General features: G+C 39.1%; 2 protein-coding genes across 2 annotated transcripts in view; both read right to left on the bottom strand.

Annotated features, from left to right (window-relative positions):
* LOC107613903 lies at window positions 7,690-8,748 on the bottom strand. Its single transcript, XM_016316097.1, has one exon. It carries the CDS (start codon window positions 8,746-8,748, stop codon window positions 7,690-7,692), a length of 1,059 nt encoding a protein of 352 aa, XP_016171583.1.
* Window positions 10,895-13,823, bottom strand: part of LOC107638050 (pyruvate, phosphate dikinase, chloroplastic) — a 7,114-nt gene continuing 4,185 nt past the window's right edge. Inside the window, exons 11-20 of the mRNA XM_016341240.2 lie at window positions 13,555-13,752; window positions 13,317-13,478; window positions 13,133-13,222; window positions 12,688-13,004; window positions 12,428-12,557; window positions 12,135-12,263; window positions 11,830-11,967; window positions 11,668-11,745; window positions 11,452-11,543; window positions 10,895-11,367 (exon numbers count right to left, since the gene is read on the bottom strand). Coding sequence (XP_016196726.1) covers window positions 11,325-11,367; window positions 11,452-11,543; window positions 11,668-11,745; window positions 11,830-11,967; window positions 12,135-12,263; window positions 12,428-12,557; window positions 12,688-13,004; window positions 13,133-13,222; window positions 13,317-13,478; window positions 13,555-13,752 — 1,377 coding nt within the window. The 3' untranslated portion in view covers window positions 10,895-11,324. The remainder of the gene's footprint in view (window positions 11,368-11,451; window positions 11,544-11,667; window positions 11,746-11,829; window positions 11,968-12,134; window positions 12,264-12,427; window positions 12,558-12,687; window positions 13,005-13,132; window positions 13,223-13,316; window positions 13,479-13,554; window positions 13,753-13,823) is intronic.

Genomic DNA, 13,823 nt, shown 5'->3' with positions numbered 1-13,823 from the left:
AAACCATGGTAAAAAAAAATATCAAGTGAAAAAAAAAAGTGATATTTAGAGTTTTTAAGTTAAAAATTGTAGAGAATCTAAGAAAGCAAAAAGGCTTATATAATTTAATATGATTTTTAAGTTATGTTTTATGAACTCATAGTAAAGCAGAAATTTGAACACTCTAGAGACACACCTTCTTTTGAAATCAATAACTTTAAAAAAATTTGGAGAAAAATTATATTTAGAGATATAATAAGTGCTTTGAATATTCACAGAACTTAAATATACATTCGACTTAAAGAGTTGAACAATCATTATAAAATGTTTCTTATCATCTCGTTTGAGGTGTGAAAATATTTGATTCACTAATTTTTCAAATAATATATATTTAATTTTGTATTTTCTGAAATAAAAGGCATAATACAACTCTAATAATATTTTTGGACACTTAATATCTAACATATACCTAAATTAAATGACTGCAAAACAAAAACAAAACGTACAGATGAAAGGAGAGAGAAAATAGTAAATATTATTCTAGGTCTTCCATCTGTAGTGTAATACGCTAGTTTTCTTCATCCGTGCGTATAATCATTCCATAGCCTCTTCCTTTCCAACAATCTCTCCTATGTAGTTTGCATGTCACAATAAGGCCATTTAAATCTAAACCTGTAATAAAATTTAAGATCGTATCTTAATAAAATAAGAAGTATGTCGATATAACGTATCAAACAACATATTTCTATCCATTGGAGCATTTGCCTCAAGTTCAGCAAAAGGGAAAAATTTAAATGGATTAAAAGCAAAATTCTCGATGAGAAGGATTTTCACCTCTGTCTTTGTATAGAAGCTAAGCTTGTACTTATGAGCAGTTGTCTTTACCTTTCCATTGTTAATTTTCACAATAAAATTTTGCATACTGTTCTTGCCTGTAGAATAGGTCAGCTCCTCGTATGGAACGTCAGCTGAGCTATCTCCTCGGGAGGCTGCACTGCTAGCTCGTCAGTTCCGAGCTTTTCCTTTCAACTTACGGAAGCGCGGACAATGAAGAGGAAGAGAAGGGGGAGTGTACCTGCAAAGGCACTCCAATACTTAAGTCAGTATGAGATTCAAGTAAGAAGTATATGAAAAAGATACTTTTACCTTGCTTTTATATGATCGATTCTTTATCAGTAACGGTTTTTCCTCAACGTCTGTCTTGGCGAGGATTGATAACGTATCTGGACATTATGTCGCCTTTTACTAGGCGGTTTTGGTCCATAATGTCAGTTTTGCCGAGTTATTACTCATGAAGGCCGTATTTGTAACGTATATTGCTGAGTTATGGCCGAGGTGTGACGTGTGATGTCGAGCTTTATAGGTGTAACGACCATATCACAGTCCCCAAGTTTAGCCTGAGAAAATTTTTTTAATGAAGCAGGTTGAGCTTCTTGATGAGTTATAACTCGGTTAGATTGATTAGTTATGGAGCCCACAGTTCAACGTTCTTCATTAAAAAGAATGTTAGTGGGGAAAGTGGGGAGTCGTGTCAAGCCATTAGTGAGGAGAGAGAAAGATGTTGTGTTTATTAAATGGCTTTTTATGTTTCCAAAACAAACTGTACCGTTTGATGTGATTGAGTTTTGAGGGTTAAGTTTCAATTTGGTTACCCCTGATCCTTGGTCTTGCTTCTTTGAAAACAGTATGAGTAAAAGATGTATGCATGTTCTTTGTATCCTTTACTGATTTCTCATTTCCTTCTTCTTCTTTTATTTTCATTGTCTGGGTTCTCTTATGGGTTTTGAGAAGGATAAAAAGAAGAGTATTGATTGGTCTTATGATTGGGTTAGTGAAGATGTTAAGTCTCGGGTATCTTTGTTTTGTGATGAGGCAACTGTTAAGGAGATTGATGCTGGTAAGGTTGTGAGGGTTGGGTCTGGGGTGCAGGTGGAGTTGTTGTCGTGTAGTGTGGAAGATAGGGTTTATCACCGGAGTCAGGGGTTTGAGTACTTCTACATGCATAGTTGCGTTTTGGAGGAACTGAGGGTTAAGTTGCCTTTTACTGATTTTGAGTGTCAAATTCTGAAGCAACTAAATTGTGCTGCTTCGCAGTTGCATCCTAATGGGTGGGCGTTCTTGAGGTGTTTTGAGATACTAATGGAAATTCTTGAGGAAAGACCTTCTGTGGATTTTTTTTCCTTGTTTCAAGCTAAAGGGGTTTGGAAAGGGGGTGGGTTAATCTAAATAGTACTCCTGGGTTTGGTATCTTCAAGTTGTATAAATCTTCCTTTAAATAATTCAAAGAGATGTATCTGAAAGTGAGGAGTGTGGAGAAGCAATTTCCTTTTTATATGAACGAGTTTATAGCTGAGAGGTTTCTACTGTGGTGGTGCTCGGAGCCTCAAAATATACTCGAACCTGAGGTGATAACTTTGAGGAATGTGTGCATTATTGAGTTCCTCGTGGAGCAAATTGATCGGAAGGATTTGATATCTATGTTTGAAATTTTAAAGTCGGAGGAAAATAGAGATTTGGTTATAGAATATTTGGGTGAGTTTTGTCATTTTGTTTGCTTTATCCTTGCTTGAAATGTTGCTGATTTTGTTTTGTATGTTTATACAAGGGGTAAGTATCCTGGTGTCTTAGCTGCCTCCTTAAGGTCCAGGTTCAAGAATAAGAATCTGGAAAAAGAAGTGTCCTCATCCAATAAGGAGAAGACTACTGTTGCCGCTGAGGTCAGTAAGCCTGTATCTGGTCGCAGGAAAGTTCTTGTGAAGAAGAGAAAGGGTGAAGTTGTTGACTTATCCGAAGAATCTAGTCAAAGGGGGGATAATGTTTTGTTGGAAGAAATCCGTGCCTTTCTGATGAACCAGAAGAAACTTCATGAAGTTTCTGAACATAGTGGTGGGTTATCGGTTTGGGGAGGTGACTTTCCGTATATGTCTGTGGCCGATGATATTTGCCAATCATCGGCCGATGTTTCATTGGCTAATGAGGTTGGGGAAATAGCCGTCGGGCAGTATATGCAGGTAAATGTTTTTTGTTTTGAATTATTATTTTAGAGTTGTATGTGATTCTAATTTTGAATTAGGTTTTTGTTTTAACCTATAGGTAGTTGGATTTCATATGGCGAGCTTAGGTAGTAGTCAAGAGGTGAAATATAAGAAGTTAGAGATGCAGAGAGAGGAGGTTGAGGCTTTGAAGGAGCAGTTAGCCCAAAGTAAAGGTACAGTTGCTGAGTTGCAAACTAAATTGGGTGATGTTGAGAAACTACTGAAAGAAACAAAAGACAGCTATGTTAAGGATGTAGAGGACTTAAAGAAAAAGGAAGCTGACTTGGCTAGTGCGGAGACTCGGTTAATTGAGGTTACTGCTCAGTTGAAAGACATGAAACAAAAGAAACAAAATGAAATCTTGGATTCGTTTGTTGAAGGATTTGAGAGGGCTTCAATTCAGGCGAAATTTATGGCTCCTGAAGTTGATTTTTCTGAGATGGATCCTGGGAAGATTGTCAGAGATGGTAAACTAGTTGATGATGATGGTGTTGCGGAGGATGAAGCTGAGAATACTTAGTTTTGTTTGAAATGAACTGTTGTTTCTGTGACGTTTTTAGCTTTCTATTTTGTTTAGGATTTGTTATGTTGAAACATTTGTGTTATGGACTTTTAGGCAAAAAATGGCGCTGTATTTTGAGATGGATTAAGTTATAATCCTTGTTTTGGTAATTTGCGCTTTGTAAGTTGTATTCGTCTAATGCATGGAATACAATAATAGATTTATTGATAGGGACATCTTAGTAAGATGTGGAATGGTTTGCCGAGCTGTAAGTATTGTTTGATGAAAATGCTTGTTCCCTTTTGAAAAGCTTTTCGAATTGCTAATTCGATTAATGATTGACAAATAATATAGGAGTGAATATCTGGAAAGTATTTGGTTTGACTGATGAACCTTTTATTTACAAAGGTGCAGGTAGGCTAGCCTCATTAAAACCTCTCCAAGCAAAACCCTTTGTTTGGAAAAAATCTTAGTAGTAGGAAAAAGAGTACTAGTCCTGGCCCTGACTTTTAACTATAGAATTTCTTTAAAGAAGAAACATTCCAGGTATTAGGTAAGCTGGTACCATCTATAGATTCCAATGTGTATGCTCCTTTGCCGAGGACCTTGGCTATTCGGTAGGGGCCGTCCCAATTTGCGGCGAGCTTTCCGTGATTTGGAGGTTTTCGAGCTGTTTCTGTCTTCCGGAGGACTAAGTCTCCTTGTTCAAATGATCTGTTTTTGACAAGCTTATTATGTCGCCAAGCTATCGCCTGCTGTGCCGCGTGGAGTCGGATACTTGTCATGTCTCTAACTTCTTCGATGATGTCTAACTCGACTCGCCGAGCTTCTTCGTGGTCGGAAATCTGTGTACGGACCGAGCCTTGTAAAATTTCTAAAGGGATCATTGCTTCAAATCCATAGACGAGCCTGAATGGGGTTTCTTTTGTTGATGATTGAGGTGTAGTGTTATACCCCCAAAGGACTTCTGGTATGAGTTCGGCCCAAAGGCCTTTGGCGTCATCCAACTTCTTTTTTAAAGTATGTAATATGACCTTGTTCGCTGCTTCAGCGAGGCCGTTAGTTTGTGGATGTTCAACGGATGAGAAGTGATGATTGATTTTGAGGTTCTGCAAAAAAGATTTAAATTTCTGATCGATAAACTGGCGACCATTATCAGTAATGATATGTCTTGGGAGACCAAAACGACAAATAATGTTCTTCCAAATGAAAGATGTCATATGTTGTGAAGTAATCTTAGCTAAAGGTTGGGCTTCTACCCATTTTGAGAAGTAGTCAATTGCAACAACAAGAAATTTTACCTGACCTGGTGCTACTGGGAATGGGCCGAGAATGTCGAGCCCCCAGTGGTTGAAGGGCCAGCTAATGTCCGAGTAATGTAACTGTTCGGCTGGGGTGTGTATTAGTGGCACATGCTTTTGGCAATTGTTGCATGTCTTTACTTTATTGTTGGTATCTTCTTTGATGGATGGCTAGAACAGACCTGCTCGGAGGATTTTGGAAGCCAAACTTCGAGCTCCTGTGTGGGTTTCGCAGATTCCTTCATGAGCTTCGGCTAATGCTATTTCTGCCTCACTTCTGTTGAGGCATTTCAGGAGTGGTCAGGAGTATCCTCGGCGATATAGGGAGCCATTTATTAAAGTGAAAAAGGAAGCTTGTCGATGAAACCATTTTGCATTTTCGATGTTGTCTGGTATGTTCCCTGTTTGCAGATAATGTATAAAAGGTGTCTGCCAATCTGTTTCCTGTGTAACATTCACAACATCCGTTAGAGTAACACTTGGAGATGTTATTGTGGATTGGTGCAACATAGATAAGTCGACTTGTGTGCTGCCGAGCTTAGAAAGAATGTCTGCTCTGTGATTTTGTCCGCGTGGTATGTGATTTATTTCAAATTCAGTGAATTTAGAACTTAAATCTTTGACGAGTTTGAGACATTTAGAAAGGAGTGGATCTCTTACCTGGAATAGGTCATTTACCTGTTGTACTACCAGAAGCGAATCGCAATATACCTTAATACTGGAGATTTGGAGATTTAAACAAAGTCGGAGTCCAGCGACGAGGGCTTCATATTCCGTTTGGTTGTTGCTGGCCTTGAAGGATAGATGTATTGAATGTTCTAGGATAAATCCATCACTGCCCTCAAGTCGAATGCCTGTTCCACACCCTTGAGTGTTAGATGAACCATCAATATGTAATGTCCATTGTATTTTGTGGTCGTCTTCAGTGGGCATTGTTAATTTTGCTATGAAATCTGCAAGGAATTGGGACTTGAACGGTCCTTTGGCTTGGTATCTGATATCAAATTCGGATAATTCTACCGACCATTTTTTAAGCCTGCCCGCAATTTCTGGTTTTTGTAGCACCTGACGTAATGGGTGGTCGGTTCGAACATGGATGACATGGCTCTGAAAATAAGGTCGGAGTCGTCTTGCCGAAAATAGCAATGCTAATGCTAATTTTTCTATCCTCGGATAGTTGATTTCAGTGTTTTGTAGCGTTTTGCTGACGAAGTAAATTGGATGTTAAGCTTTGTCCCTTTCTGTAACAAGAGCAGAGCTTATTGCCCAGTCAGTAACTGATAAATACAAATATAAATCTTTCCCTCGCAAGGGTTTTTGTAGAATCGGCGGTTGTGAGAGAGTTGTTTTAAGGTTAGCGAAAGCCCACTCACAATCGTCATTCCAGTGAAAAATAGTTTTCTTTTTCATAGTTTGAAAAAAAGGAATAGATCTTAAGGCTAAGCATGGGACGAATCTTGCTAGGGCAGTAAGTCTTCCTGTTAAGCGTTGTACTTCCTTTAATGTCTTCGGGCTTGCCATCTCCAAAATAGCTCGGCACTTGTCAAGGTTTGCTTCGATGCCTCTACTTGTGAGTAAGAAGCCGAGGAATTTGCCACCTTCAACGACGAAAGCACACTTTTCGGGATTCAAGCGCATGTTGTAGGATCGGATCTGGCTGAAGATCTCGGTTAGGTCGTCGATGTGGCTGTGGCCGACTTTGGTCTTGGCGACTATGTCATCAACGTAGACTTCTATGTTGCAGCCGATTTGTTTAGCAAAGATTTTATCCATGAGACGCTGATAGGTCGCTTCTGCATTCTTTAGTCCAAAAGGCATAACTTTATAACAATAGTTACCAAATTCAGTGATGAATGCCGTTACATAAGTATCTGATTATAGCTCGAATAAGCGTCCATGAAACTTAAGGTGGCATAGCCAGAGGAGTTATCCACCAAAGAGTCAATGGATGGTATAGGATAAGAATCCTTTGGGCATGCCTTGTTTAAATCAGTAAAGTTGACGCACATGCGCCACTTACCATTTTGTTTCCTTACCATAACGACATTGGCGAGCCAAGTAGTGAATCTGATCTCTCTGATGAAGTTGGCATTAATCAGCTTTTGAGTTTCCTCCAATGATGCTCATTTCTTTTCTTCGTCGAGGTTTCTCTTCTTCTGTTGAATTGGTCGGACAGAAGGGTTGATAGCCAGCTTGTGGCTAATGATCTGGGGGTCGATGCCGGGCATATCAGAGGGCGTCCAAGCAAATAAGTCGGCATTTGCATGTAAAAAATTTTCTATCGCAGGTAGTTCGTCCTTGCTTATTGCTGTACCTACAAAGGTGTATTTGTTAGGATCCTTGTTGAAATGTATTTTTCGTAGCTCACCTGTTGGTGTAGGTCGCTCAAGGAAGTCCGCTCTAGGGTCTAGATCGGCGAGCTCTGAGCTGTTAGCTGTGCTGAGGACGTTGTTGATTTGAGGTTGTTTTGGTCCGTTTTGAAATTTCATTCCGATGTTATAGCAATGTCGTGATTCTTTGTGATCCCCATGAATGGTTACAATATGTTCGTCCTGCACAGAAAACTTGACACAAAGGTGAACTGTGGATACTATTGCGCCGAACTTATTTAAGAAAGGTCAGCCAAGTATAAGGTTATATGGGCTGAAGCAATCCACTACTAAGTACTGAATATCATATGTTTTAGATAGAGGGTGCTCACCCAGTGTGGTTCTCAACCACACTGATCCCAGTATTGGGACTCGTTCACCTGAGAAACCGACGAGGTCTCCTATTGTTGGTTGCAGGTTGTTGTCGCTTAGCTTCATTTTCTGAAATGTAGAGTAAAACAGAACGTCGGCGCTGCTCCCTAGATCTAAGAGTACCTTTTTTACTAGTAGATCTCCCAATTGAATTGTGATGACACGGGGTCATCTAAATTTTGAATATTGGATTTGAAATCTGCTTGTGTGAATGTCATTTGGGGGAATTGAGGGATTAGTTGGTGGTCCTGCTGTGCTCCTTCTACCGAGTATATTGTTTGGAAAGATCTTTTCCTAGCTGAATTGGATGAGCCTCCACTAGCACCTCCTCCTGAAATACAATTGATGATACCTCGTGGTTGGTCATACTGGGTCGAGGATGGCTTGTCCTTTCCTCGGCTTGGTTGCTCAGATGGAGTATTGCCTGCCGAGGTTGGAGTACGTTTTTGAATGTGCCCTCCAATATACTTGTCAATGTGCCCTTGCCGAGCCAACCGTTCCAAGAGGTCTTTTGCGACGACACATTCGTCGGTTGTGTGGCCGTGCTTCTGATGGAAGGCGCAGTATTTAGATTTGTCGACGTGTTTTGTATCCTGATATGTCCCCGCCTTTCTTGGTGGTTTGATTAATTTGGAGTTCAAGATCTCTTTGATTATATCCTCCCGTTTAGCGTTGAACTGTGTATAAGAGTCAAAACGAGGGGTTAGTTTAAAATTTTTCTTACTGTTATGCACTTTTTCCTTGTCTCTGTAGTTTGTTTTGTCGAACTTCTGAGCTTGTCTCAGCTCCTCGATATCAATCTGGCCTTTTGCTTTCTCTCGAAACTCGGCGAGTGTTTTCGGTTTAGATACGGCGATCGTCTCTTGGAATTTCCCAGGTCGAAGTTCGCTTTTGATGGCATGAAGGTGAACTTCAGGGTGGAGATCAGGTATGCTTATGGCGTCCTTCGTAAAACGAGTCATATAGTCTTTCAGGCTTTCATTTTGTCCTTGCTTAATTGTATTCAGATAATCTGAGTCATACAGATAGATTGCGGAGCCAGCGAAGTGGTCCTCAAATAGCTTGGCCAGTTGTTGGAATCGCGAAATTGAACCTGCAGGCAAAGCACAAAGCCAATCAAGTGTAGGATCGTCTAAATAATTTGGAAAACAACGACACAAAACGGTATCAGATGCACCGTTGACGATCATTATTGATCAGAATTTCTTGATGAACTTTTTTGGGTCTCCGAGCCCATCATAAGGTGTGAGGGTCAATGGTAAAGTGAATCGTCGTGGTAATTCAAAATTCATCACGTCTGACGTGAAAGGGCCTACGAGCTCGTCTGGTTCCTCATTCTCGTCCTCCGGCTGGGCATCCTAGACTTGAATGGTCTCAGATACATGAGTGGGGTTTGAATGATGTTCGGCATCCTCTGGCTGAGGTTGATGAGTGTTGTTATTTTCAATTCGGCCATTGTTCAACTCGGTGATCTGAGCGGCCATTCTCTGATTTTCTTCTGCCAATTGATTTGCTTGTTGTAGCTCGGTCACCATCCGGAGAAGTTCGGATGGGGTAGGAGGCAGCGCGTCAGCCATAGGTACAGGCAGAGGAATCGAGACCAAAAGAGGAAAAAATTTATCTCTTCGGCCCACGGTGGGCGCCAATTGTTCTTGCCTGTAGAATAGGTCGGCTCCTCGTATGGAACGTCAGCCGAGCTATCTCCTCGGAAGGCTGCACTGCTAGCTCGTCAGTTCCGAGCTTTTCCTTTCAACTTGTGGAAGCGCGGACAATGAAGAGGAAGAGAAGGGGGAGTGTACCTGCAAAGGCACTCCAATGCTTAAGTCAGTATGAGATTCAAGTAAGAAGTATATGGAAAAGATACTTTTACTTTGCTTTTATATGATCGGTTCTTTATCAGTAATGATTTTTCCTCAACGTCTGTCTTGGCGAGGATTGATAACGTATCTGGACATTATGTCGCCTTTTACTCGGCGGTTTTGGTCTATAACGTCGGTTTTGTCGAGTTATTACTCATGAAGGCCGTATTTGTAACGTATATTGCTGAGTTATGGCCGAGGTGTGACGTGTGATGCCGAGCTTTGTAGGTGTAACGACCATATCACATACTATACACATCATGCTTTTTTATCTTCTCCCTAAACAAATCCAACCCAAACTTACATATCGTTGCTTGAATTTTATCACCCTGCAAAACATTTTGAAACCCAAAAAACCAAAACTTGTTAGAAAGGCATTAAAAACAATCACTCATTTAATACCTATTCATCTTGCAAAACCATCTCCAAGCTAAACACCTCATTCTGGTTCCACTGGCTGGGAAACTCATATAATCGGGCAACACCCATGACCAACGACCAAGTAAGCTAAGCTTGGTTGGATTGATGTCTCTGATCAAGTCTGTCTTTGCAGCCATTCTTTGCACTCTAAAACTGCTTTCAAGCAAAAGTTCTGCCAGATATAATTAACAATAAATTTATATTTTTCATATAACCTGTACCATTCTAATATTTATATAGAGTTGTTCCTCTATCAATGAATGGAATGAGCAAGAAAAATTGGGATTTTTAAAGAACTCCGGTGAACGCCAAAGTGAGATGTCTAAAATCCAATCCTTTATTAACCGTAGGTCCTTACACATGGGCAGAAAGATATGCTACTTGCATCTGAAATTCAATTTTGCTAAGACCTCTGACCAACGAAGCCATCACCTTTGCACTTCTTTCGGAGGGAACACTTTCACTGGGATGTTACTTTGGCGACCAGCCCTGCTGAAAGATGGCAATTTTTTTTTGGATGGTAACACTGTTGGTGGACGATTTTTGGAGGCTTCTTTATGCATAAGCCGATGCTTTTTTGCATTCTCATCCTAATGGAGGAAATACTATTCATGACGTGTCATCACCTCTGAAACTTTAGAGTTGGGTGTTTTTAGTGGGAACATTGTTCAAGCCTCGTATATTGAACTTTTTAACTGTTATATTATAAATAGATGTACACTTTTCTCAAAAGGTGAAAAGCACGTTCAAAATCTGGAACACTTCAATTTTTGTTTTGACTATTTTTTTTTCTATAAATGCATAAGTGATTTTGTACTTAAATTCACATGTACAAGAAACAACAAATCATTATCTATCTAAAAGTAATTTTAACTAATATTATCTAAATAATATTTATTTTATCAAAATCAATTTTAGTATAGAATTACCAAACATAAATCATGTTGATATAAAGTTATTCTAACAAAAATTAATTCTATAAAATCACTTTTATTCAATAGTATGGCAAAAATCAATCCAAACACACAAGTTAGTTATTTGGAGTTCATTCGGAAGATACACAAGAATTTATCAGAGATTTTATTAGTATGGATACAGTCGAACATGTACAAGAATTTCACAGAATCACTTATTTTTTGACAACATATAGCTATTTGTCAGTACTATTGTCTTGTGCACCAAATATATTGTAGGCACATTTTGCAATCAAATTCTGAGAGAAACATTGTTGTAACTTGTGAGAATCTTTGTACACAATGTTTCTCTCATTCTTTTTCGTTTTTCAAAAACATATTTCCTTTTTCTTTCTACTTCTATATGTATGTCAGTGGCCATTTTATCTGACCTCATATACAGATATCCATTTTTGATGTACATGGACTTATTCACTATTATAAACAATAAATAACAATTATTTACAGTTATAAGAGAGTCATGCCCTGAAAGTTAGCCATTCAACCCTCTCTTAAACCAGATTAACAAATTTCTTAAACTGCAACTTGAGCTGCTGCAAGCCTAGCAATTGGAACCCTGCAAGTGTCCTCAAATTTCAGTTTGGTGATTGAATCTAAATCTCTAATTTATTTTTATATAATATGGAACTAAAAATCTGACCTAAAAGGAGAGCATGAGACATAGTCAAGACCAATTTGAGCAAAGAATGCAACAGAAGATGGCTCCCCACCATGCTCTCCACATATTCCAACCTGATAAACCAACTCAAGGTGTTAATTGCTGCAGCAATTTGATGAGGTCTAATAATTCATAGAATAGAACAGCTACATGCTTCTAGTTCAAAAATCTCTATCAGTCAGTTACTCCTAGACTTACCTTTAAGTTTGGTCTGACAGCACGACCCTTTTCTGTGCAAAGCTTGATGAGTTGACCCACTCCTTTTTGGTCAAGTACCTAATATTATTGTCAACAGTTTCAAAAATTCAGCAACCATCTTTCATATATCATCAATGAGCAAATAACCTTTAGACAACTAACCTCAAATGGATCACTCTGCAGAATGCCGCTTGATAGGTAAATCGGAAGAAATTTTCCAACATCATCTCTACTGTACCCAAATGTCATTTGGGTAAGGTCATTGGTTCCAAATGAAAAGAACTCAGCTTCATCAGCAATCTAGAAGAATGGATAATAAAATTAGCAAGTTTAAATAAATAATTAAACAGAACAAATTATACTCTTTAACTATGTTTCTTTCCCACATTCTAAAGTAATAACAAGTAACTACATGTTAGAATCTTAATGTGATTCTTCAAGTAGAGACAAAAGGAGTTTGTTTTTACCTCATCTGCAACTAGTGCAGCTCTGGGAACTTCAATCATTGTTCCAACCTTGTAGCTTAAAGAGGAACCCATCTCAGAGAAAACTTTCTCAGCAACATTCCTTATTAAACTCACTTGATGCCTTAATTCCTGCCAATAAAATAAAATAAAATAAAATAAAATCTGGGCTTATATGATTAAGATGATAATGAAACTATGGAAGTTTCCTCATAAATTTTAGGCTTAATGATGCACGTAGACAAAACTGAAGAACATGCAAACTGGAAAGAGATAAGGTGGAGTAAGGATCATGCCTGAGGTGTACCAATAAGTGGAACCATTATCTCAGGAAGGACTTTAATGCCATGGTTACTCACTGAAACAGCAGCTTGGAAGACTGCACGTGCCTGCATCTCAGTTAATTCAGGATATGATATTCCCAGCCTGTTGACAGAACCTCAATGGTCACATACAAATTATTGTAAAATCAATGCATAAATTGTGGACATTGTTACTTCATTTTCTAGAGTTCATTTCAATATGAATTTGTCATGCACAAGAAGGAAATGCAAACCTGCAGCCACGAAAACCAAGCATGGGATTCACTTCTGAGAGTTTTTCAATCCTAGAGAAGATTTCTTCTTCCTTCATGCCTGTCTCAGAAGTTAGCTCACTGACAATGTGCTCCAAGTCACCCTCCGGAAGAAACTCATGAAGCGGAGGATCCAACAATCGGATTGTCACCGGGAGACCATCCATTGCTCGGAAAATTCCCTCGAAATCTGATCTTTGATAAGGTAGCAAAAGGTCAAGTGCAGCTTTCCTTTGTTCCGGTGTGATGGCCATTATCATCATTCTCACAGCCTTTATCCTCTCGTCCGAAGCAAAAAACTGAAACTCACCAAAACCAGTAGAAAACCACATCATTTGTTACTACTTTTGAGTAAAATTTGTTATGAATATCCAAAAATTAGGTTTAAAATTAAAAAGATTAAATCATATATGAATATTTTATGTACCATGTGTTCTGTCCTGCATAGTCCAATTCCCTGAGCACCATTCTGTCTTGCTGTTAATGCATCTTCCGGTGTGTCAGCATTTGCCATTACCTGACAGACAACAGCAAATAAAAGAATATTCAAGAAAGGAGATTCTTTGATTCAACTCAACTAATGAAGCATGTAAAGCATACTATGCACCCACCTTCAGATGCCTTATTTCATCAGCCCAAGACATGAAGGTTGCAAGGTCATCACTTAGTGCCGGAGGCGAAAGTGGCTGCTTACCTAGTATCACCTCACCGGTGGATCCATTCAGTGATATCCATTCACCTTCCGGAATCACTGTATCACCAATTACAACAACCTGCATTTTCAGTTGAGAGATTATACCAACAGCATGATGGCCATTTAATATGCTTCTACCAAAGGAAAGCCTTTACCTTCTCAATATCATTTACGAGGACATCAGAGCAGCCAGACACACAACACTTTCCCCATCCGCGAGCTACAACGGCAGCATGAGATGTCATACCACCTCTAGCTGTCAAGATTCCAGAAGCTGCATGCATACCCCCTACATCCTCTGGACTTGTCTCTGTCCTCACCTTGAATAAATAAAATAGGAATGAAACTCCAATCTTACACTAAGAAGCATTTCACCTAAAACTTTTCATAATCTTGATAGATAAAAAAAATGATTGCGTGATAA

Source organism: Arachis ipaensis, chromosome B01, assembly GCF_000816755.2.
Source record: "Arachis ipaensis cultivar K30076 chromosome B01, Araip1.1, whole genome shotgun sequence".
Taxonomy (NCBI): Eukaryota; Viridiplantae; Streptophyta; class Magnoliopsida; order Fabales; family Fabaceae; genus Arachis; species Arachis ipaensis.
The sequence above is the reverse complement of the archived record's forward strand: the minus strand, read 5'-3'. Positions and strand labels throughout refer to the sequence as shown.

What these genes read in the sequence shown, in the direction of transcription:
- LOC107613903 (XM_016316097.1), bottom strand. Translation starts at nt 8,748, where the DNA reads ATGATCGTCAACGGTGCATCTGATACCGTTTTGTGTCGTTGTTTTCCA.